The sequence below is a fragment of the Panulirus ornatus genome, chromosome 12 (genome assembly GCF_036320965.1).
Source record: "Panulirus ornatus isolate Po-2019 chromosome 12, ASM3632096v1, whole genome shotgun sequence".
Taxonomy (NCBI): Eukaryota; Metazoa; Arthropoda; class Malacostraca; order Decapoda; family Palinuridae; genus Panulirus; species Panulirus ornatus.
In genome coordinates, this window is record NC_092235.1 from 26,487,980 (window position 1) to 26,512,717 (window position 24,738).

General features: G+C 36.2%; 2 protein-coding genes across 2 annotated transcripts; one reads left to right on the forward strand and one right to left on the reverse strand.

The window, feature by feature from the left end:
• The first annotated feature begins 98 nt into the window (after window positions 1-98).
• LOC139751916 (aminopeptidase O-like) lies at window positions 99-9,590 on the forward strand. The gene is made up of 3 exons (XM_071667615.1): window positions 99-218; window positions 2,483-3,996; window positions 5,779-9,590. The coding sequence occupies exons 2-3, from the start codon at window positions 2,657-2,659 to the stop codon at window positions 7,259-7,261; spliced, it is 2,823 nt and encodes a 940-aa protein (XP_071523716.1). The 5' UTR covers window positions 99-218; window positions 2,483-2,656; the 3' UTR covers window positions 7,262-9,590.
• Window positions 7,882-23,130, reverse strand: LOC139751917 (aurora kinase-like). The gene is made up of 7 exons (XM_071667616.1): window positions 23,032-23,130; window positions 21,558-21,735; window positions 20,697-20,903; window positions 19,618-19,791; window positions 18,417-18,536; window positions 16,981-17,212; window positions 7,882-11,766 (listed from the first exon to the last, which is right to left on the reverse strand). Exons 2-7 carry the CDS (start codon window positions 21,704-21,706, stop codon window positions 11,659-11,661), a joined length of 990 nt encoding a protein of 329 aa, XP_071523717.1. The 5' UTR covers window positions 21,707-21,735; window positions 23,032-23,130; the 3' UTR covers window positions 7,882-11,658.
• Window positions 23,131-24,738: the final 1,608 nt, after the last annotated feature.

Below are 24,738 nucleotides of genomic sequence, written 5' to 3' on the forward strand. Positions count from 1 at the left end.
TTACATCCACATTAACAAAGCTCTTTATTCTAATTAATAAAATTCTACCAATATGCCTTAGAAGAAACATAATATTAACACATGTTGACACATGTGTCAAACTTGATACATAAGCGACCAGACTATGAGTTGCCATATATCGCAATGTTTTTCTAATTTACTAAAGAACTATGAGCAATATTTCCAATTATACTCTATTTATTCAACAGTCATTTAAGGTAAGCAATATTAAATCCTGTGTTAAAGCATGACTTTAAGATTAGTTTTGTTTTAGAGAATCTTATACCTCCAAATTAATTACTGATGATGTCTAATGTGGCAGCTAAATAACGACCTGATATTACTCATCTCATTATTTTTTTAGATTTAATGACTTTCCGTGACAGCTGTTGGTATTAATAACCTTCCCTTATGTTGTTCAGTAATGTATATAGTTTTGGCCTTCTTCCATCATTATTCACCGACTTTGAGTAAAGGTAGAACAATTGAATCCCTGAACACGGTAATATTGACCCATGAGTACGATTGTTCGACCCTTAAGCACAACGGTACTAATCTCAGCATGACAGTGTGACCTTTGACCCAATCCTTAATTCAAATAAAGACCGAGATATCATGACCAAGGTAGTACCCTCGCCCTCACAGGTCGTACCGTCGTACTCAGAGGTCGTTCAGTCTTACCCCAATGATTGTGTTGACCACTGAAATTACAGGTCATCGCTATGGTCTCGTTTCCTCCTCCCAAAATAATATATGTAAGGCAAAGCTTCAGTTTAGGTCCTCTATGGAATTATCAATGAAATAAGTGATTTTGGTGTGCGTTGGTCTTGTTTGTGGGTAATAGAATGCAGTGGCTTATTATGAGGCAAATTTCTTGAATCATAATTCATTAGGACTTTTGAGTTCATAATGGTGATGGCTGTGAAGATCAAGGAAATTTCAGTTATTTTACGTAGAAGGATATAAATCACTTGTATATATCATCGTGACTTATGAATTCTTCATCAAACCCAGCCTAATACTTGATACATCCCAATTTTTCAGTGTTATTAGGGAACTTTGATTGGTATGGTCTGCAGCTATTTAGTTTTGCTGTGTTTTGTCCATTTGTGTGAATGCAAACATATTCACTGAAGGAATCAGTCGTTCACTGGCAGGACACAGCAGACGATAAAGTCATTGATAAATCTTGACTTTAAAATAAAAGATTAAGGTAAATATTCTTGGTACAGCAAGTCAGATTAGGTGTTCTTAGGTTCTGTAACTTTCCATGGTTGGGTCACTGACTTTTGTGTTAATTCACCCCACGTTTTCCAAGATCTTCATAGCCCTCCTCACCTTTGATTCCTTTTTTTTTTTTTTTGATATTCTAGTACAAGGTTGATAAATGAGAAATGCTTCAAGAGTCACTCAGTCTGTTATCCTACATTACCATTGCACAATAATTTCTTATCCCAAAGCTACTTCTCTGATTAGATTTTAAATTTATCTCTAACCCTCGAAAAATAATTAATGTTGATGGGAACACTGATACATTCTTATGCACATTTACAAAAACGTTTTGAGAATTTCATGTAAAATGAGAAGGAACCTAGGCTTTCTTATATCTTACACATTCGCTGTTTCTGCATCAGCGAGATAGTTCACTTGGTAAGTTCTATGAAAGGGATTGGTGATTCAAAAGGTGGTGGCATGCATCATACTGGGGAGGAACATTGAGGGTATAGGAATGGTAGAGGATGTATGGATCACATGTTTTCTTTCAAGAATGTGTGAATTTGTGTGAGAAGTATTTAGAGAAACAGAGGGATTTGTGTGGTATACCAGGGTCAACATGCTGTCAGTAGACCAACCAGGACATATGAAATGTCTGGGGTAAACCATGGAAAGGTCTGTGGGGCCTGGATGTGGATAGGGAGCTGTGTTTTCAGTGCATTACACTGAGTGTAAACAAATGTAGCCTTTTTAGTGTGTTTTCCTGATGCTACCTCGCTGAAGCAGGGGGTAGTGATGCTGTTTTCTGTGGGGTGGTGTCAGGAATGGATGAAGGCTAGCAAGTACGAATATGTACATGTGTATACATGTATTTGCCTGTGTATATGTATATTTATGTGTATATGTCAATATTTATATGTATGTATATGTGCATGTATGGGCATTTATGTGTATATGTGTGGATGGGCCATTCTTTGCCTGTTTCCTGATGCTACCTCACTGATGCGGGAAACTGCAATCAAGTATAATAAAAAATATTAAATATATATATATATATATATATATATATATATATATATATATATATATATAATGATAATGAATAAATATTATTACTCTTGATATGATTATTGTACTTTATACATCCCCCGGACCCTTTATCTAGGGGATCCTGGGGCAGAATTGTTTGTATACATGTTTTATTATATATATATATATATATATATATATATATATATATACACTGGTATATCTCTTTTTTTTTCAGGATTCATGTGTTGTCAAAGGTACAGCTTCAAATTGAAGTCGGAATGGTGTTGTACTGTCATTACCTTGTGGGTATAGGTAAATATATCTTGAATCTGGAGGAAATCCATGATAACAGTACAAGTAACTGGTAAAGTATACCGTAGTTCACATCTAAAATCTATTTTAGTTCAGTATGAGTGACCACGACTTGCCTCTACTGTCAAATATCAGTGACATTCGAGCCAGACACTACCTCATTCAACTAGAACCCAACTTTCATACTAAAGTAATTCAAGGGAAGGTTTTTATATTTTTTGAGCCAACTACATCATGCGAGAAAAGAGGCAAGTGTTGTACAAGAGATTGTTTGTGTTCAGACAGTGGTACAAATTACTTTAGAAAGAGTACTGAACATGTTAAGGATTCTGATGGTCAATGTTCCATAAATGAACCAGTTTCCAGAATGAAAGAGATGATGGATAAAGATTTTGAAGTTATTCTGGATTGTTGTGACATCAAAATGAGTAGTGTAACTGAAGTTATATGTGAGGGGATTGACTTACAACAGTATTTACATCCATATTGTCCCAGAGTGTGTAGAACTGCCATTGATTTCTGGTGTAGTAGAAATCAAGTACCCTTGCAATATACAGTCAGCTCATGGTGCATCAGAATCTGGAAGGAAGGCATAAAGAATCTTAGAGAGTTTCCTCAAGTTGTTTGTATTACATATGAAACAACCCCACAAGGAAAATCTCTTCTTTGGAGAAATGATGTAGATGGCAATCCCTGTCTATTTACTCCTGCAGCAGTAATAAACAACCGTTCACTTCTTCCTTGTCAAGATCCCCCAACAGCTATGGCTACTTGGCAAGCTTGGATTACAGTCAGCAAAGAATACACTGTCTCAATGACAGGAGATAGTAGACCGGTAACATATGTTAGTTCTGTAGAGGATATTATGAATAATACTGCAACCCAAAAGCACATGGATAAAGACTTTTGCTTTATAGGTATGGAGGAAGATGCTTTATGTAGTGGAGACAATACTAACAAGGAAGTTTCAAAGTTTTGCCATTATTATTACACTACAATGGTTCTTCCCATTGCAACCATAGCTATTGCTATTGGGAAATGGAAGATTAAAGTTCTGCCCACAGTAAACTCAAAAGATTTATCAGAGAGAATAGAAAAAGGAGAGCAAATAAAGGCCATAAAAATTAAATATACCTGTTGTCACTATGAGTACCCATGTCACATGAAACCTGAGCTTTGGAATTATGAGACACCTCTAACATTAGTCTACCCACCTTCATGTGGAGCATCAATAAAGCCTTTGAGTTCTTTCCTTCCATATGCCTTAAAAGCTGCCATTCGCCTTCTTGGTATATATCCCTGTCGCAGACTGGAGGTAGTCATTCTCCCACCATGTTTTGGAAGCTTGGGTTTGGCATCTCCCAATCTGATCTTCCTGTCCCCATCAATTGTTTTAGATGACCCATCTACATATATCCGCTTGGCACATGAAATAAGGTAAGTTACAATTATGTGTTATACAGTATAGCCATTAAATAGATGGTAAAAGTGTGGTTAATGTTTTTTTATTGATGAGGATATTAAATATTTCAGTTATCTAAAATTGGAACCTCTTTTGCTTTGAATTACTAGTTTTTTTACTCAATACATAATGTAGAAAAAATATGAACACAATCTAATAGTGTATTTGTGTATTTTTATGGGTAATGTGATTGTGTGATCAGACTCTTCCATAGGATTAGTGTTATCAGAGAGAATAGAAAAAGGAGAGCACACTTTTCCATCATCCTTTTTTGGTCTTATCCATATCCTTGTACTGATATCCAAAACATTTCCAGCCCTTAATATCTCTCTCTTTGGAACTGCATCTTTATCATACATAACCTTGCTATCATTGTAAGATTAGTTGATACATCTTTATTGAATACCTAACACCAAATACCTTATTGATATCTTTACTCATCCTTACCTTTAAGATCTTAATTTCTACCAGTACAATTCATACTATTTATCTCGACCACTATCATTTCATCACCATTCTACTAATTGAGACTGTTTTACATTGATGTATAAAGTTATGCATTTGCTACATTATGTAGGCTTCTATGATTTACACTATAAATTGTCTCGTGCATCAAGTTTCTCTGTGCACTTCCAGTTCTTCTACTTTCACTACTTCCAGTGTGCTACTGGCATCCTTCCTGAAGTTGGCTTCATAAACTTACCACTTGTTGCTCAGAAAAGAATTAGAACCAGCCTGTGATTTTTCTTGAAAATACTCAAGTTTTGGTGTATATTACTTATGAGCCTTTTTGTAAGCTTTGGACAGCTTAAGTAGAAGTTTAAGTTTGAGTATTCACTCCAGTTGTATAGTACCTTTTTTTTTACAAGTTTTCGAGAGCATTAGTTAGGAAAATGTTGATAGGGGTTAAGTTTGGTTTGAATAGTTTTCCAGTGCAATACTGCCTCCTGTATCACCATAAAGTAACATTAAAATTATTGTTATTTATATCCTTAGAAGTGTCACCACCTAACCAGCACCAACATTGACATTAATGGAGTTGAACTACAGAAACCACATATCACCTAAAGAGTCTAGATAATAAGATTAAATGCAGTTATATCCCTAAGTGTTGCACTGTAGTACATTGTATCATCATCCACCATATATCTCATCTAATCAGTATTATCAGTCATATAGACAAGGTTCAAGATGTTGTTTATGAGGATATTTGCCATGGCCTTAGAATTTCTGAGAAAAGTTAGCAAAAGTTATATGAGCAGGCCTTGGAAGTGAGAGATGTTAATGGCCATAGTGCGTTGATTTGCATAAGGGTTGGTCGCGAAGTTAAATAATGAATTATACAAGGTGTTTGAGAGGTTAGTCATAAAAATGGGAGCAGATTGCTTGAGAGTGTGGAACATTGAATATTTGGTAGAATTAAGCAGTTGTTGTATTTTATTCATTTTTTTCTTTAGTAGCAGTAGTGCATAAAACACTGCTAATACTACGACTGAAAAGACAACGCTCTTTACAAAGTAATGCACACTTACACTTTGCTTGAATTACAGTTTCTCTCCATTAATATATAATCAGTAAAATTTTACATAATATTTGAAATATTATAATTTCGTATTTTGTTTCCTTTATTTATTTTTCAATGATTTTACTTGCAAGCGAATGTTACAGTTATTTTGAAGTTATTTATTTTCCCAAACATGGCTGTTATTTTATGTAAGTTTTATTATTATTCATATTAATAAAACAAAATTTGACAGCCATGCCTGGTTTGGCATTGTCATTGGTGCCCAAGACTGGACGGAGGAGTGGTTAAGCGAAGGATTTGCTACGTACATGGAGGACTCAATCTATGGAGAAGCTGCCTTAGCATATCAGAAGGATAAGTACACTTTCTCAGAGCACACTTCATATGGGAGCTCTCATCAGGAATGGGAAAGAGCTGATGATAAAAAAGGGTGTAAAGGTAAAGTAAGGGCTTATTCAAAGTGTGGCAAAAGTTCCCTCAGTGGTGTAGCGGATAAAGGACCTGTGGATACTAGGGGGTGTGGAGAGCTGAATCATGGACAAGGCATCCAGAGGTTTGAATATGTGAATACAAGGTATGACAGTAAAACATCTGGTTTACATGACAAATATGCAAATGCAATCGATGAAGAATGCTTCACATGCTGTAAACACACTGAATATACGGAAGATGGAGTGAAATTGCTAAAAGAGGGACCCTCTGAAGTGGGTAAATTTCTTCACAAGAATTTGGTTTGGTATGAGACATATAATAGTCAGGTTTTAGAGGAAGAAAAGGATTTTTTGATAACCTCCTGTAAGGCGGTTAACAAGGAAATGCTGAGCAACTTATCAAGTCTTAGAGCCCACATACGGTACAGAACCCTTGCAAGTGAATTGGAAAATTCCACTGAAGAGCTTCAGACTCTTAGACCCATGCAAGGAAAAGATCTTGTAGGTGCAGATGGTGTGACTTATGTTAAGAATGGATTGAATGTAGAAAAGGCATTTTTGCAAGTACATTATCTAAAAGGTTACTTTCTCCTCAAGTTTTTAAGTAAATTGGTGGGAAGCACAGAGTTTAATGCCATGATAAAAGAATTTGTATCAATATACCATGGGCAGCTTATTTTGTCAAAGCATGTATTAGATCATTTCACTAATACATTTCCTCATGTCATAGACAAAGATTTTACCCAAGAAAGACTGTACAGAATTTGGCTTCACCAACCAGGATTAAATGATGAAATAAAAGAGATGTATGAGAATATTTCCAGTGATTTGGTTTCAGAAGTGAGACAACACTACCTGTTTTGGGAACAGATCAACAAATCTAAGAAAAAGCCAGGCCAGGCTGCAAAGAAGGTTAAGGTAGAACTTAATGCATTTATTTTTCCTGATGAGTTGGTGTTGCTCCTTGAATACTTACTGCAGTTACCAAAGTTAAGTAAAAATACTTTAAGTCAGATATATGAACATTACAACATGAAAGATCAGTGTGGAGATGTCCGACACAGATGGTGTGAACTGGTCATAAAGAATAATTATGATGATTTAGATGAAGTTGAAAGGTTTCTGGTAAAGGACCAGTCTATGGGTGTTTACTTGTTTGGAGAATTAATTATTTCAAGAAAGATAAAACACCGACAGTTAGCAAAGAAAGTATTTAGTAAAATCCGGAAAAATATGGATGAGAATTCTCAGCTGACTGTCTTTAACATGATTTATGGGGAGTAAATTGAGTGTTTTGTAACTACAACCATGTTAGGAAAACTATCAACTTTGGATATTTTCATGGTTTATAAATAACAACACTGTATTCTTCAAGCCTGGTGGTCTAAGATTGATTCTCACCTGCATTTTCTTTTTTGGTTAGTTAGTGTGAAGGATGATGCACAACTGTACCAGGCCTAGCCAGTTGACAGTGATTAAACTGGGTCATCTATCAATGGATGTCATGTTAGGGGACTCCATCCTCCCTGACAGGCATTTCTAAAAGGGGAAACAGAAGAAGGAGTCACGCAGGGAGTGCTCATCCTCCTCGAAGGCTTAGATTGGGGTGTCTAAATGTGTGTGGATGTAACCAAGATGAGAGAAAAGGAGAGATAGGTAGTATGTTTGAGGAAAGGTATACAAGGTGGAAGGGCATATGCTAGTAAAAGTTTCACCAGTGATATTAATGTGCAGAAAATAGCTATCAAGATATGTGATACAGTGGTTTGGAATGCTGTTAACTTCACTCCAGACAAAATAAAGGACTCTTCTGATGAATTATGTCTATATTCTCAAGTGACTCTATGTAGATAGCAACAGAGTAAGGTATAATATGCAGGAATATAAAAGAAAATTACAACAAATTTACTTTTTAAGATAAAAATAATTTATTAATTAGCACAGTTCTTTTAATGTATAAGCATGACACTGATAAATGTTTCTAACAGTCAGCGCATAAATGCTCAACAACCTGTTATGAGGGGCATATTGAATGATGCTGTTATGAACGAAGCAACTTAATATATCTAACTTAATGTCTAAGGTATTTACACACAATCATACACAGTAATGTAATGAAACACATAGTGGCCTCAGCATTAACATTTAGGGACGAACCTGAACATAAGTTATTTTTATAGTATATAATATTGTAGTACATAAAATAAACTAGTAAATATCTACAGACAAAAATATGCTGAACTTCAGGCATTTCATGAGGGCTTTATAAAATAACCCAAAGATTATTATATCAAGACTACTATCAAATATCAAACTCATGCTTAGGGAAATATGTAAAGTTTAGGTAATTTATTACACTGATTGTATAAGCTAAATTATGAGATTATATAGTCTTAAACATTAATCATTTCTTTAAACTACGGAACCTATCATATATTTAACTCTTCATTGCATGTGTTATATGTTCAGTCTTTACTTTTCTCCATACACAGAGATCATATGACCTTAAACAGTGATACACTCTTGTAATCTACAGTCCCTACTGAAAGCAGCCTGTCACTGCATACAAGTAGTATGTACATGTTTCCTGGAAGAAGTCAGTGAAAGCTCTGGGTTTAGTGAAAGCTCTACAAACCCAGTCAAAACTAATACCAACAAAGCTATTTGGTAACACCTTTTCAGGAACACTTGCTTCACTGTCCGAGGCAAAGATGACAGGTCCCTTGTTTTATTCATCATTAAAGCACCAGTGTAGGAATTTTCAACAACAAAGACATACTTCCAGTTCCTTCAAGCCCACAAAATAGAGCTCTAGTAAGCAGTAAGACAGAGTGGCAACACCACTGAGGGCACTTTAGTGTCCAGAAATTATACCACAGCTCAAGCCCTAATGTAGAAATGCCCACTGTATGCATCTAGTGACAGTAATGACTCCCTTTCATATGCCTTTCCCAACCAGCTACTGACTCATAGTGATTCAGAGATCAATAACATTACCTTGTTCTTCCCAGGTGGTTCAGCAGGAGGTAAGACTGTATTTAAGACATCAATACATCAAAGAAATGGTCTATTCCATCATAGGGAAGGCTGCCAAAAAGCTCCTGACCAAATTTACCTAAGATGTCAGTCAGCCTTGCTGATAATATTCCCTGGTCTGTAAGACCCCTTTTTTGAATGCTCCCCTCTCTGCACTTAAGAAGAAAGTTGGTGGCATCACACTTATTGCCATTGGCAACACCCTGTGTTGCTCGATAGCCAAAGCAGTTGTCAAGAATGAAAAGCAGTGAGGCAGCCTAATTGCTGAACCTACAGTAACTTGGTTTTGGTATCCCTTTGAAGTGTGCTGCAATGAAAATAGTGATCATGAAAAATTATAGACAATGGTTTTAGGGATTTGAGAGGTGAAGATACTTACTATTGAGAGAGAAAGCTGAAATTTGATGTTCTGCTTGTACCATGGTTTCCTTCAACTACATATCAGTACACTTGTCTATGGCACACAATAACTCAGACTATCGAGGTATTTCCATAACCCAGGAACCTCTTTGTGCAAGGAACAGTTGCTATCAAAAAAAAAAAAAAAAAAAAAAAAAAAAAAAAAAAAAAGAATAAACCCCTTAAAATTTCAGCATGGGCAGGGTGTAGTGTACCTGTAAGCAAGATATGGTCATACATTTAAATCAAGGGTATTTGAATGTTATATGGTTTTATAGCATTAAAAATATTAGAACAAGGAAAATACCTTTAGTTTTACAGCATATATATATATATATATATATATATATTTTTTTTTTTTTTGGGGGGGGGGCATTTGAGGTGGTTAGGACCCCTTAAATCCTTAACCATTCACATGGGATGGATCAAGTGCATAAATGTACCTTTTGGAGAATAACTTTAGCATATGAGATCCTCAGCGCCAACCCTACAGGCTGGCAAGACATGGGGGACACCAATCCTTAAGGCAGACTTGCTACCCTTCTAAGTAAATGTACAATAATGATAATCTGAAGTAACTAATATCTCAGCAAATGAAAAATATCCTAAACACTCATGAACCAAGTTAAGAATGTTAACTGGAATAACAATGATAAAGCAGTATATGTATGCAAACAAAACATCTTTTCATTTACTACCTGAAGACAGATCCATCGACATTACAATATGAACAAATGGCACATTAAGATCAACAGAATTAGCGTTAGTATGTTATATTAGTTGAATGAACATATTTACCATTCACATAGTTTCATAGTCACAATTTTCTTGTTCAAAGTGCAAGAAATATTCTGTACCAATACATCATGTTTTTAAATGAAAAAGTGAGGACAGCAGAAATCAAGTCACAAACTGTGAACCTTATCTTTTACAGGGAAGGATCAACTTAGATATTGACTATGAATTTAAGTAACAACCACTCCAATATCCATTAAAGCTGCTGCTATATGATTAATTTCACTATACTAGCAGCAACTAAACCTAATCTACTAAATATATCTAATCAAATTACAGTTTTTCATTTGTTCTGGCTTACATATTTACAAACATTACAGCAAAGCATGCCACAGATGGGGAGGGTAAGCTTTATCCAAATCAATGATGTGAAGGATAAGCTTAATCCAGAGCAAAGATGGGTAGGGCTAGTTATATGCTGGGCTTTAACTTACAAATAACCAGACCATTATGTACTATAGCAATTGGATTGAATAACCTTAATATAAAATTATGGAGAAATACAAAGCTAATGGGTTAATCCATTTCATTATTAATTTAATCACTCATGCTTCACTGTATTTTGGGGCCATTAGAGACTTAGTACTTTAATGACCAATAAAAAAAATCTATCACAATAGGTTAATCAATACCTCTGTACAAAAAAAAAAAGATAAAGCATAATCTTTACAACTTTATTACACCATAAATTAAAAGATAGTTACAAACCTAATTTGTACATGTAAGTGTTGTTCGGATAAGCATTCTTAATGCAATCTCCACATGTAAGGCAATCCTTACATAAGGATGTAGATGTCAATAAGTTTAACTTCCCACTAACAGTGTCCACTTTCGTGAGGCTGAGTTAGCTAAGCAAAGCCAGAATCTTCAGTTGATGGTGACTAGGACAGAATGCATCACAATTAGGCTGAGCACAAAGAACAAGAATGTACTCTCAGAACTGCAAAAGAATGCACAACTCTATCTGCCATGTCCCTTCTAGTTTATTAGTAAAAGCAGTGAAAAAACTATTAGAGCAACTTAATTCATAACTCAATGACAAACAGTGTGGTCCAATAACTGGAATTACAAAGGTCACATGATCTGTAAGATTTATCAGTGACACTTTGATGACCTATTAGTGGCAAACACTTTTCCCTCCTGTGTGGGCTGTCCACATACAAGTGGGGCCATAATTTGAAATGTGTACAAAAAATTATTTGCTTTGAAATGCTCTAATGTGAAATTATGTTCTTAATAAAAATGTTACATTTCAGTGGCAAAGATAATAATCAATTTGGCAATGAGAAAATAATTTTACTAAGAAAGTATGAAAGAGTTCCGATATTATTCAGTTGTAGTAACTATTTACTGATATGACCTGACTTGTAAATATATGATATTTCAAATATCTGTTTGTTACTTAAAACAATTCTCATAAAATGTTGTCTCACAGATAAAGCAGGTAATCACTATGCATGGTGACATGGTGGGTTGAGGTCTTTGGTCAGTTCTACAATCCAGGGATGTTGCAAAACACCATCAAGGCTCAAACGTTCACGTGGGTTGTGCCTCAGCAACTGTCAAGAATTATCAGAGTGGTAAGATTAGCAAACTTATAGGGGAAATCACCAGATTGGTAAGAGTATCACAATTACTTTGGTGAGGCTGAAAAATATTGTGGTTCTATGTAAGGGTAAGAAATAAGGTATAATGAAGTAAAAAGAGAATTAGGGAAATAGGCACAAGTTAAAGAGAATGCTGGATAAGTGTTGGGAATCTCCTGGTGAATGTCCTATTGTCTAGTTTACAAATACTCTATCAACTCGATACACAATGCCATCTCTCACTAGTATGCATGCAGCTGATCTTCATATGCTTCTTTACTGGGTATCTTGTAAAAACTACTCTGGACTAACATCTTTTACAAACTTCCCCTTTAATATATATATTTGTAACTTAATCAGCAACACTTTCTCTTTGCTTTACTTTTAAGCTACAATACATAATTTTATGTAAATAGTTGTAAGTTTCTATATATCTTTTTCAACCTAAAGAGTGGTGAATAACCATTAGGTTCTAGTACTTTACAAATTCAAAAGAATTTAATATACTCTTTTTGTATAGCCATACCATTACACCAACTCTTTTCTTGTCAACAAAGCATTCACCTTGATTCTTTTGCTATGCATACCTCCTTTTCCCAAACACCCTACACCCACCACCCTATTAACCAACAAAGTTAACATTCCTCCAAAATACTCACGCCATCTCCTCTTTACCTCTTCTTTGCCTTTTACCAACTTTTCCACCTGTTCCCCTAACTGATGCTCCCATTTTCTTATTCTCTTTAGAGAATGCTAATGCTCTCATCCCATATCTCATTTGCCCTCTCTTTCAGCCCCTGTACCTTCCTCTTGACCTGCTACCACTTTTTATTGTACCTCATATTCCTTCCCTGCAGTTATACCCCATATACCTCTCACTTCTCTTTTTTTAACTGACCTTCTTCATCCCACCACTCACTACCAATTTTCAAATGCCCATATCTCACCTTCCATTCTGCATACCAAACAGCTCAGCTGTATATTTGAGCAATGCTTCCCAATCTATCTCTCTGATGCCCATTCCTAGCACATTCTCTTAAGTTTCATTTACTCTCATTTTCTGCAGTTTATCACCAACTCTTTCCTGGTATCTCTGTAAACAAGCCTCTTTTCAAAGCTCATTCACTTCTTTACATCAATGTCATTTTCTGTTTTCTCTAAACTGTTACAAATTTTCACTGTTTCTGCCATCTAGAATTGACTAAACATTCTACCAACTGCCCCTTTCAGTACGTTTACAAACAGCAGTCTCTCCTTTATAGGTTTATTAATTAGTGCTATGCAATAATGCCCGTTGAACCCCAGTCCCATTCACCATTTTTATTTATTTTTATTTAATTTGCTTTGTCGCTGTTTCCCCTTGCGCTAGCGAGGTAGCGCAAGGAAAGAGATGAAAGAATGGCCCAACCCACCCACATTCACATGTATATACATATACGTCCTCACACGCAAATATACATACCTATACATCTCAATGTATACATATGTATACACACACACACATATACATATATACACAGGTACATAATTCACACTGTCTGCCTTTATTTATTCCCATCGCCACCTCGCCACACATGGAATAACAACCCCCTCCCCCCTCATGTGTGCGAGGTAGCGCTAGGAAAAGACAACAAAGGCCCCATTCGTTCACACTCAGTCTCTTGCTGTCATGTAATAATGCATCGAAACCACAGCTCCCTCTCCACATCCAGGCCTCACAGAACTTTCCATGGTTTACCCCAAACGCTTCACATGCCCTGGTTCAATCCATTGACAGCACATCGACCCCGGTATACCACATTGTTCCAATTCACTCTATTCCTTGCACGCCTTTCACCCTCCTGCATGTTCAGGCCCCGATCACTCAAAATCTTCTTCACTCCATCTTTCCACCTCCAATTTGGTCTCCCACTTCTCATTCCCACCACCTCTGACACATATATCCTCTTGGTCAATCTTTCCTCACTCATTCTCTCCATGTGACCAAACCATTTCAAAACACCCTCTTCTGCTCTCTCAACCACACTCTTTTTATTTCCACACATCTCTCTTACCCTTACATTACTTACTCGATCAAACCACCTCACACCACATATTGCCCTCAAACATCTCATTTCCAGCACATCCACCCTCCTGCGCACAACTCTATCCACAGCCCACGCTTCGCAACCATACAACATTGTTGGAACCACTATTCCTTCAAACATACCCATTTTTGCTTCCGGAGATAATGTTCTCAACTTCCAAACAAACATTCTTCAAGGCTCCCAGAATTTTTGCCCCCTCCCCCACCCTATGATTCACTTGCGCTTCCATGGTTCCATCCGCTGCCAGATCCACTCCCAGATATCTAAAACACTTTACTTCCTCCAGTTTTCCTCCATTCAAACTTACCTCCCAATGACTTGACCCTCAACCCTACTGTACCTAATAACCTTGCTCTTATTCACATTTACTCTGAACTTTCTTCTTTCACACACTTTACCAAACTCAGTCACCAGCTTCTGCAGTTTCTCACATGAATCAGCCACCAGCGCTGTATCATCAGCGAACAACAACTGACTCACTTCCCAAGCTCTCTCATCCACAACAGACTTCATACTTGCCCCTCTTTCCAAAACTCTTGCATTCACCTCCCCAACAACCCCATCCATAAACAAATTAAACAACCATGGAGACATCACTCACCCCTGCCGCAAACCTACATTCACCGAGAACCAATCACTTTCCTCTCTTCCTACATGTACACATGTCTTACATCCTCGATAAAAACTTTTCATTGCTTCTAACAACTTGCCTCCCACACCATATATTCTTAATACCTTCCACAGAGCATCTCTATCAACTCTAATCATATGCGTTCTCCAGATCCATAAATGCTACATACAAATCCATTTGTATTTCTCACATACATTCTTCAAAGCAAACACCTGATCCACACATCCTCTACCACTTCTGAAACCACACTGCTCTTCCCCAATCTGATGCTCTGTACATGCCTTCACCCTCTCAGTCAATACCCTCCCATATAATTTACCAGGAATACTCAACAAACTTATACCTCTGTAATTTGAGCACTCACTCTCATCCCCTTTGCCTTTGTACAATGGCACTATGCAAGCATTCCGCCAATCCTCAGGCACCTCACCATGAATCATACATACATTAAATAACCTTACCTACCAGTCAACAATACAGTCACCCCCCTTTTTTAATAAATTCCACTGCAATACCATCCAAACCTGCTGCCTTGCCAGCTTTCATCTTCCGCAAAGCTTTTACTACCTCGTCTCTGTTTACCAAATCATTTTCCCTAACCCTCTCACTTTGCACACCACTTCGACCAAAACACCCTATATCTGCCACTCTATCATCAAACGCATTCAACAAACCTTCAAAATACTCACTCCATCTCCTTCTCACATCACCACTACTTGTTATCACCTCCCCATTAGCCCCCTTCACTGAAGTTCCCATTTGCTCCCTTGTCTTACGCACTTTATTTACCTCCTTCCAAAACATCTTTTCATTCTCCCGAAAATCTAATGATACTCTCTCACCCCAACTCTCATTTGCCCTCTTTTTCACCTCTTGCACCTTTCTCTTAACCTCCTGCCTCTTTTATACATCTCCCACTCATTTCCATTTTTTCCCAGCAAAAATCGTCCAAATGCCTCTCTCTTCTCTTTCACTAATAATCTTACTTCTTCATCCCACCACTCACTACCCTTTCTAATCAACCCACCTCCCACGCTTCTCATGCCACAAGCATCTTATGTGCAAGCCATCACTGCTTCCCTAAATACATCCCATTCCAACCCCCCACTCCCCTTACCTCCTTTGTTCTCACCTTTTTCCATTCTGTACTCAGTCTCTCCTGGTACTTCCTCACCCAAGTCTCCTTCCCAAGCTCACTTACTCTCACTACTCTCTTCACCCCAACATTCTCTCTTCTTTTCTGAAAACACCTACAAATCTTCACCTTCGCCTCCACAAGATAATGATCAGACATCCCTCCAATTGCACCTCTCAGCACATTAACATCCAAAAGTCTCTCTTTCGCGTGCCTATCAATTAACACGTAATCCAATAATGCTCTCTGGCCATCTCTCCAACTAACATACGTATACTTATGTATATCTCTCTTTTTAAACCAGGTATTCCCAATCACCAGTCCTTTTTCAGCACATAAATCTACAAGCTCATCACCATTTCCATTTACAACACTGAACACCCCATGTATACCAATTATTCCCTCAACTGCCACATTACTCACCTTTGCATTCAAATCACCCATCACTATAACCCGGTCTTGTGCATCAAAACCACTAACACACTCATTCAGCTGCTCCCAAAACACTTGCCTCATGATCTTTCTTTTCATGCCCAGATGCATATGCACCAATAATCACCCATCTCTCTCCATCAACTTTCAGTTTTACCCATATCAATCTAGAATTTACCTTCTTACACTCGATCACATACTCCCACCACTCCTGTTTCAGGAGGAGTGCTACTCCTTCCCTTGCTCTTGTCCTCTCACTAACCCCTGACTTTACTCCCAAGACATTCCCAAACCACTCTTCCCCTTTACCCTTGAGCTTCGTTTCACTCAGAGCCAAAACATCCAGGTTCCTTTCCTCAAACATACTACCTCACCAACATATACATGCAAATTTTTTCAAAGCTGGTATTCCCACACACCAATCTTTTTTCTATATAACTCTACAAGCTGTTCACAATTTTCATTTTCATTTTATTGAGGAATACTTTCTCAACTGTAAGTTACTATATATTTCTACCTATGTATTATCATTACTCCATTCCTGGTTTAATGGGTGGATCAGATAAGCACAACATTCTTACCATCAGATTCTCATTTTTTATATACATGCTTGCCTTTTCCACTTAACCAATGAAGCATGAAGAACTGAGTTTTTGAGGAAAATTACTCATTTTGCTACTTCTGTTCCTATTTTGGGAAAGTGAAAATGCAGTTTAATAAAATGTTTTAAATAATGGACTGCCATATGAATACTAACTTAAAAAATATTTTTACAGAAAACTGCAAGTTTACAACTGCTGACAGTATGGAATAAGGGAGATATGTAACTCATTTAGGATAGTTAAAGTAGGAAATTATTATGGTATCAAAACATGATGAAGAAATATTGTTAAAAATCTTACCTGGACCATTAAATCTTTTGCTTTATCAGAGACGTGTGAAGGAAACCGAAGATCTACACTGCAAATACGTTTGTATGTGTCTGTGTTTGATTCTGATTCAAAAGGGGGTTTGCCACAGATAAACTCATAGCATAAGACTCCTAGAGACCAAAGATCAACCTTCTCATCATGAGCCTTCCCTTCAACCATTTCAGGTGGTAGGTAGTCCAAGGTACCACACAAAGTTGTACGCCTGTCATTTAGGAAAGCACATCTTTTAGTATACCATTTTAAAGTTCAAAAATAAGATTTAAGAGAAACAGAGTTAAAAGGTTTTATGGACAAAAAGCAACCCATCAAATTGCACATTTTGGTTAACGTTTTTATATTCATTCAAATATATATAATTTCTAAGTACAGTACGTGCAAGATTTAAAATGGCTGCAGATTAGATATTCTAGTTTCAAAAATACATGTAGTTAGAAAACTTCATAATGATGCATTCATTTGTCTGGTGCCAGTACCCCAGTACATGTTCAGGCACCCTATGGGATGCTAACATTTGTTAAATGCAATGTATATAATGGAGTAGAATAAGACCAATGATTTTCATCTAATCTGTAATGGCAATCCTGTCTCTCAGTAACAATACAAGGCAGATTGAGAATAGGGGCTTTCAACTAAAACTTCAAAGGTTATATTCGGGGCTGCAAATCCCACATAGCAAGACAAGTACATATAGATGCCACTCGTCAAACATAACACTATGACTTAAATACATCTGTTGGGGCGAATTACTTTAATTACATACATACTTTTATATGTATCCTTTTCAAGAAAATTGATACTAGATCTACAAGGATGTATCTGCACAACCTAAGTGATGTAACTTTGCTGATAAAGGAATCTTTTCTTTTAAAATTTCTATATTCCTTGCATGGCAAACAAGATGTCTGATTGTGAGAACTTAACCTTAGATTAAAAGACTGGTCTGATATTAGAAAAATGTAACATTCCCTGGTAAATAATTTCAAACCTTAGAAATGCATACCTTGTTAAGATTCTTATTAAATTGAAATGGGAGCATTATCAATCATATCTGTAAAGAAACAGTCAGTGCTGCCTTACTTTTTACAAGCATCCTGTAAATTGCACAACTCATCTGGGCCTACAACACCAACACTGAAGCAAAAGATTAAGATTTCAAAATCTTCACTAAGGGGAGTAATTACCTCCAAACAGCTTCATGGTTTTCATGTGGGAAATTTTTTTTTGGAAGAGTTCATTACATAGACTTTGCTTAATCCAAGAAGTCTTTAGTGATTAGCAAATGACTTTAACAAGTTCCTATATGTACACAAGGGAGCTAATTTTGAATGAGAATGAACCATTCACATCATCATCACTCTATATTAATAATAACAAGCTTATCAATCTATCACAACCAGCACATTTACCTGGAGGAAGGAGCATGAACTGACCAGCCAAAGTCTGCAATTTTAAGATCTCCTCGAAGATTGAGCAGGAGGTTCTCTGGTTTAATATCACGGTGAATGACCTTCTTTGTGTGACAATACCTGGTAAGACAGTTAAGAAGTTAGGTCTTGTATAAATCTAAAGCAGTCCAAACACAAGGACACTTTTCAGGTTTGAAAACATTTACAAAGTAAACAATTAAGTTAACTTTCAGATCTCTTTCTTATTCTGTAATTAAAGAATGAAGAAATTAAGGAAGAATCAACCTTTCACTCTGATCTTACAAACCCATAAAATTGCATATTTAAGTCAGGAAAAAGGAACACCTTTCATTCTGTAATATTAACATCAGAAGCTCTTCATTTAATAATGGTTTAATTAAGAACCACTTTGGTAAGGGATAGATACACATGAAACTTGTTTATAAAATGTATAATTATTTACTAAAGTCAATATACCAGGCCAAGGCCAATGAAGAGTATCATATCTCTTCTTGGATTGTGTTTCTGCCTAGCTCCTGGCTTTATTTGCATACATCCACTCTTTAGCTGTTGTGCATAATGTAATGAAACTGCATATAATAATTTAGGGATACGTGAAAGTCATACTAACCTAAGCAGAGGAAATAAGAGAACTACAATCTACTACAATGCAGTATAACTTACAGTACATAAAAACATTTATACTGAAGCAATAACATAGCTTCGCAAGCCTACTCCATGAAAATTAGGCACCCCTACCATTTTGCCAACCTGCAAGTTTGCAGGTAGCAACCTCAGTTCTGCAAATCTAAATTCTAGAAAAGTGTTTGCCTATGTGTGCTTGTTTCAATCCATTTAAATATAATAGGAGTTAATGATTATACATGGTATTTTGTGCCTCACCCTTAGCAGGCCATTGGCAGATGGCAACTCTAGCACAATGTTTTCGGAGGCTCCTACCAAATGTTCCTACTGACCACTTGTACATAGTGTCTACCTAATATTCCTACTGTATCTACAACTAATTTTATTTATTCCCCCCAAATAAACTCATTATGGGCCACTGGGGCTCGTTACAACTTTTCTCCCTTCACACTTTTTTTCTTACTCTCGCTTTATATATTTCATAATTAAGGGTATGAATAGCAACATAATAAATCCTATATATTAATAATCTTAAAATGAGAAATTAACAACTTACTTTAGTGCATTGGCAAGCTGCATTATATATTTTGCAGACCTTTTTTCATCAAAATGGCCATTGGGTTGAAACTGTAACTCCTTGTACAACTCCCCACGTGGGGCATACTCCAAAATCAGGTACACACGCACATCATCATGGAAGTACCCATATAGACGAAGGATGTTTGGGTGCCTGTCAATAATAGTTCCCTTAATCTGCGAACATTTAATCATAACTAACTATATACAGCATGGAGAGAATTCCAAAGATGCAACACTTATTTCACTTCAAAGCTTGGTGATCAACAAATCCAAACAAACAACTTGCAAATATTTGTCAAATTAATAATATAAATGTTTTATATCAATCAAACCACAGTTTTCAATCCAATTTTAGGTGTAATTATTAATTACAGGTTCTAAATTGTGTGGAAAATATCCCATCACTTATGACTTATCTCCACTGAGTATTCCTAAATACAAAGTATATCCCTCACTTGGTCTTCCACACACTGTTAACCATCACTACAATAAAATTCTGACTCATCAAAATGTAGATAAGAAGAGTTAGTATAATTATACAGTGAAGAAATAAGATGGCTCTCCAACAGTACACTTTCCAGTTAAGTTTAACTTATTAAACAAGTGGTATATTAGTTTTCCATTTGCATGAAAAATTTACTTGTGCCATATATTCTTCAAAATATAGGATTTGCCATTAGAAATGAGTGAACAACTGCTCATTAAAAAAAGAAAAGAAAAAAGAAAAAAAAAATATATATATATCTTTCTTCTTTCTTTCATACTATTCGCCATTTCCCGCGATAGCGAGGTAGCGTTAAGAACAGAGGACTGGGCCCTTGAGGGAATATCCTCACCTGGCCCCCTTCTCTGTTCCTTCTTTTGGAAAATTAAAAAAAAATGAGAGGGGAGGACTTCCAGCTCCCCGCTCCCTTCCCTTTTAGTCGCCTTCTACGACACGCAGGGAATATGTGGGAAGTATTCTTTCTCCCCTATCCCCAGAGATAATATATATATATATATATATATATATATATATATATATATATATATATATATATATATGATTCAACTTACCTTAGATGAGCTTGAATCTCTATTTCTCGCCTTAATTGGTGCTCAACACTTGCCTTCTGAAGTTGAGATTTAAACAAGACCTTGAGGGCTACAATATACTTGCTGCACTTCTCACGAGCCAAGTAAACATTGCCAAACTTGCCCTTTCCCAGAGGTCGTCCAATTTCAAAATTGTCAAGTGACCATCGATGCTTTTCTTTATCGCGACTGAGATTAAGAAATTATAACTATTGAGGTAAAGAAATTAAAATAGCATAGAAACAATGTCAATTTATAAAATTATTTGAAAAATTTCAGAAAAGTAAAGTTTATCTATGAAATCTAATAATTTTCTGTAGTAACTGCAACCTGCTCTACTTTTAATACAAACATGATAAGTGTTACCTTATTATTATTACCCTGACTAACAGGGTAACTTTTTCATTCTTTATATCTTATAAGTTATAAAATGTACGTTGAAAATAATAAAGTAATTTGGCTTACAACTAACAATGCTTCATCATTTAACTTCATCAATATATGGAAATGTATAGAAAGTAACCTTGTACATGTGTACCATATCTTTATTCCCATGTATGTATGCACATGCAAGCTAGGACATGCCATGTACCCATTCTATCAATCAGCCCCTAGGGTAAGACAAACAGCTGGGTGGACTATGGACTAGCTGTTGTAAACAGGATTTGAACCTATGTGGGTTTGATCACCACGTGGACCATGCATGTAAAAGTCAGTAATGCTAACTGCTGTACCATGGAAGTTCATGCTGCAACATACCCCTGGTTTGCAACATGCAAACAACACTTTTCAGCAAAACTTGCTATATTATACAATGAACATTAAACATTAACTACGGCTTACTCTGTGCTTCCACTACTGCTGTCAATGTCTTTTTGAGCCATCTCCTTTTCTTTAGAAACGTTGGATTTATTTGTTTCCTTGAGTGGCAGTCGCTGTGTTCCACTGCTGCTAATCAAGCCAATTGTGTTATTCTCCTTATTGGTCTGCATTTCCTCCACCAGATATATCAGCAGTTATACTGTCAAAGGAAATGAAATACAATTAAACACACCATCAACAGTAAGACAATTACTGGTCAGAAACAATTCATCACAAAATCAACCAAGTGAAATCAGCCAGAGGACCTCATCAGAGATAATGCCAGCAACTTCTGCCTCAACTAGATGACAAAACCACCAAAAGTCATGAACTGAAATTCCAAGATTTCTGATGTTAAGAAATTGAACATCCTTTTCATGTGTCTTGACAGTGTACTGTAGACTTTGACCAAGGATTACTATGTCAAACTATCATATCCAAGCCTTGTCTTACCTTACCCGATGTTTAACTAACACTAGTTCAGAGGCTAACTTCTACTCATGTGACTCAGTTTTTCACCTAGCATCCAGACTAACAGCCTCATCCACCAAGCCTTTTGATATTAAAGCACTCCAATCATCATATGTTGTGCAGCTTGGCTGCTCTGATACATATTAGGGAAAGCTGTCCAATAAATATATATATATATATATATATATATATATATATATATATATATATATATTTTTTTTTCTTTTTCAATTTTCCAAAAGAAGGAACAGAGAAGGGGGCCAGGTGAGGATATTCCCTCTAAGGCCCAGTCCTCTGTTCTTAACGCTACCTTGCTAATGCGGGAAATGGTGAATAGTATGAAAAAAAAAAAATTATATATATATATATATATATATATATATATATATTCAGTCGTCTTGAGGTGTTTCTATTATTTGCTAGTAGAAGGATGAACAGACATGAAGGTAACATTTCTGCTACTTTCCACAGGTTTCCTTCTATTCACCAATTTTTCAGTGGACTGAATTCATATATTCTACCCACTGTCATTCTAGCATGGAGGCATCATTTTAAGCGGATAGGGTACCGTTTTCCAGTATCTTCCATGCTTTTCCTAACATTATCAGGGTTTTCACAGGCATTTCACAATTCAAATATTATCCTTTCGGTAACTTTCAAACTTCTCAACCTTCAGAAACATCAGAAACCATTCCTTTTACCTTCTTATATTACCTGTAATCAATTGATTATTACCAGCTTTTATTTGGGTATGTTTTAATGGTATTAAAAGTGAACATAATATACATTCATATTATCATTGTCCAACACAAGACTCCGTCCGGCTGCCGGTCCGAGGTCGCTGACATTTCTTTATACTGTTTCTGTATTCACTAATAAACCTCAACACAAATATGTCCAATTGTACCTTAGATATAAGCTAATGATACCATTTTATCGATATATTAAATCAAGAACGAATGAGAACATGAAAATAGTGGAATACCTGCAGCACTCAGCTCCGTCAGCTTTGAATGTGTACGTCTGGAGATTTAAACCTGAGAGCTGGACGCTGATTGGTCGAGCCTCTGGGCTTTAAATATACATTCATATCACAATATTTTCTTTTAATCTTGTATCATACACCTTCTTTGTTGTATTACTAAATATATAAAATAATACAATGCAAGTATGAATATAATGTCACTTCATTCTCATTCTAAGCTTAGATACGTTCGGAAATCTCATCTTGCAATATTATCATTGATAAAAAGACTATACAAATTAGCCAGTTTCCATTCTCTATTTATTATGTACATATCATACTTAATATAAAACATAATTAATGATCCACAGGAAGCCTAGTACATTTAAAAAAAATTCACCTCAATTAAATTTCATACAAAACTTAAAAGAATTCATGACATGTCTAATTCTATCATGACCGAGATTCAAAGCTGCTCGATTTAGATATGTACAGTTCTGCTTAGATTTCATACTAGTTCTGTGTTAGTGCCTGAAGATGTGATATTATCAAGTAGTTGAAGATTACCGACACCCAGGGGATGCCATCTCATCAATTTCCGGTTCAAATCTAGGAGGTAAGGGCGCGCAAGTATCGGTTAGACATGGTTCAAGCTCCATTGATTAAAACAAGAGGAACTTTAAGTTATTTAATGTAAAGAATCAGATATTAATTGTTTGATGTGTGGCAGTAACAAATATATTTTTCGAATGTTATACTCCATTTGATTTTTTTTTTTGCTTGACTTAGTTTCAGCTGTTATTTTCTGTCTTACCTTTCATGAAAACAAGTATATGATCTTAGTTATCCTTGCCTGTCCTTACATATTAACCATAAGCTTTCTACATTTCTGTCCATCCTCCCCTCTTCGATTTACCCAAAGTGTACCTCGCTTGCTCAGTCTTATTCCTATTTACACCTTTTCCTATCACTGAACTCTACATCTAAACCGTTACCCTCTCCATTTTATGTCACCTTTGACCATTACCAATCATTTACGCTTTACACTCCATCAACTCCATACTATTCGTCCTTTAAAACTACCCCATGTTGAATATCATCCACCAGTATTCCTCTCGCATATTTTATGCTTCCTGGTATCTGCCCAACTTCCAGAATGGCCATCATTTCACCCTTCATTATCTTACATCACATAGTATTCCTCTGCACCTATCTACCCAATTTTACCGCTAATCTACACCATTTAGCAAGATGCATCATCTACCCCATCTGGCTCTCATGTCCATTTTGCCTTTCCCATGATACTTACCTCTTACCCATCCCATCTTATACTTCATGTACCAGGATGATTTAGTTTCAAAGGGTCAATACTTTATATCAGAAATATCATACAATAGATACTAAGCATCAGTCGTTCTTAGAAAAAAATATGAAATAGCCTAAATCAGGGAAATATAATCAGGTTTGGTTTGGTTTGGTTTTGTGATGTTTTAGATGGGTGATGCTTCTTTCATAATCCTACTTTATCCTGCTGTCCAAGGCTGGCTTACATATCTTGGGTATCTCTCTCAGACCATTTTGGTTTGTGTGTAGGGGCTCATGAATATAGATAAAATATATCCTCAATGAGGATGACGAGATGACAAAATACGCGAGTTAAGAGCTGTGCCAACCAAGAGGATGTGGGAGCACTGCATGGTCCCATTTCTTTTATGATTGTTTCTATGC